At 30.2% G+C, this 1,220-nt stretch overlaps 1 protein-coding gene across 1 annotated transcript in view; it reads left to right on the forward strand.

The window, feature by feature from the left end:
* Positions 1-1,155, forward strand: part of ESCO2 (establishment of sister chromatid cohesion N-acetyltransferase 2) — a 22,886-nt gene extending 21,731 nt beyond the window's left edge. The window contains exon 12 of the mRNA XM_004382182.2: positions 1-1,155. This exon is cut by the window's left edge and continues 22 nt beyond it. Coding sequence (XP_004382239.1) covers positions 1-78 — 78 coding nt within the window. The 3' untranslated portion in view covers positions 79-1,155.
* Positions 1,156-1,220: the final 65 nt, after the last annotated feature.

The following is a 1,220-nucleotide window of genomic DNA, read 5'->3' on the forward strand; positions in this document are numbered from 1 at the left end:
CCAACTCCAGATGGCAAATTGTTTGCAAGCAAGTACTGCAACACACCTAATTTCCTTGTGTACAATTTTAATAGTTAAAGCCAGATTCACCTATAAAACATTTACTGTATGGATAAGTATAAATAATAGTCTGTTATCAAAAATAAGAACCACTTAAACAATATTAAAACAAAAAATACTAAGACACACCTCCCTCCCCTACAGTTTTGTTCCTTCTAAATTAAGATACATTTATTAAAAATTACCTGAGGATTCAAAGAAAGGAAAAATCTCTGGGTGCTATATACTGACTACTAGTCTGAGCCCTTAATTATGAAAGTTTGTAGCTATAGCTGTGGAAAATTATTTGCCCGTTGACAAAACAAGGTGATTTTCCACATAACTGTGACCACTTATTTTTATAAAGCACATTTTTGGACCAGGAATATCTCATGCCCCATCACAAGCAAAAAAATTGAAACCCATACAAATAATTTTCATGCCCAATTTTTGAAAGTTAATTTCTGAATTCTATTTACAAAGTTCTTACTTTATAGATACTTGGCTGTAGGAACTCAATTTGAATATATTTAGAAAATTTTGACTTTCTGATTTGTAACAAGAAAAGATAAGGAAATGAGTAAGATATCCATATATCCTTTTGTGTAGAATAGAATTCTATGGCTTAATGTTTGAATCTCCTTAAAAATCAAATGAGGCAAATGCACACCTGTCATCAGATTTAATTAAAATTAAACTTAGTAATTGCACTATTGTCATTTCACTAAATTTTGTTCTGTGAATATCCTAGTTGAGCTACGTTAGTGAACTTGTTACTAGTAACTGATGTCATTAACAAAATGGATGTCCAGTGGATTAGATGATTCATTTGGTTTCATTTTAATTTTTTGCTTGTTTAAAATATACCTTACTTGTTCTCAGACATCTGGCAAAAGTTCTCACAAAATGTATCACTGACAGAACCAAGGTTAGTAAATATGTCTATACCAGTGGACCAGAGAATATGATGATACTATGTACATGAATATGCACACATTTTCCTAGTATAATTCTTAGACGCTTACTTTGAAAAGAATTATTCAGATTTTTTTGATTCTAAAAAATCACCTGGCAATAGTTCAGATCTCTTTTCAAGGTTGTAACTATTATCTATTCATCTGCAGTCTTCTTTATTTGCTTTTAAGTTAACATGATTTCAAAATGTAAAAAAAAATGTAAAA

The sequence above is a fragment of the Trichechus manatus genome, unplaced genomic scaffold (assembly GCF_000243295.1).
Source record: "Trichechus manatus latirostris isolate Lorelei unplaced genomic scaffold, TriManLat1.0 scaffold00091, whole genome shotgun sequence".
NCBI lineage: Eukaryota > Metazoa > Chordata > Mammalia > Sirenia > Trichechidae > Trichechus > Trichechus manatus.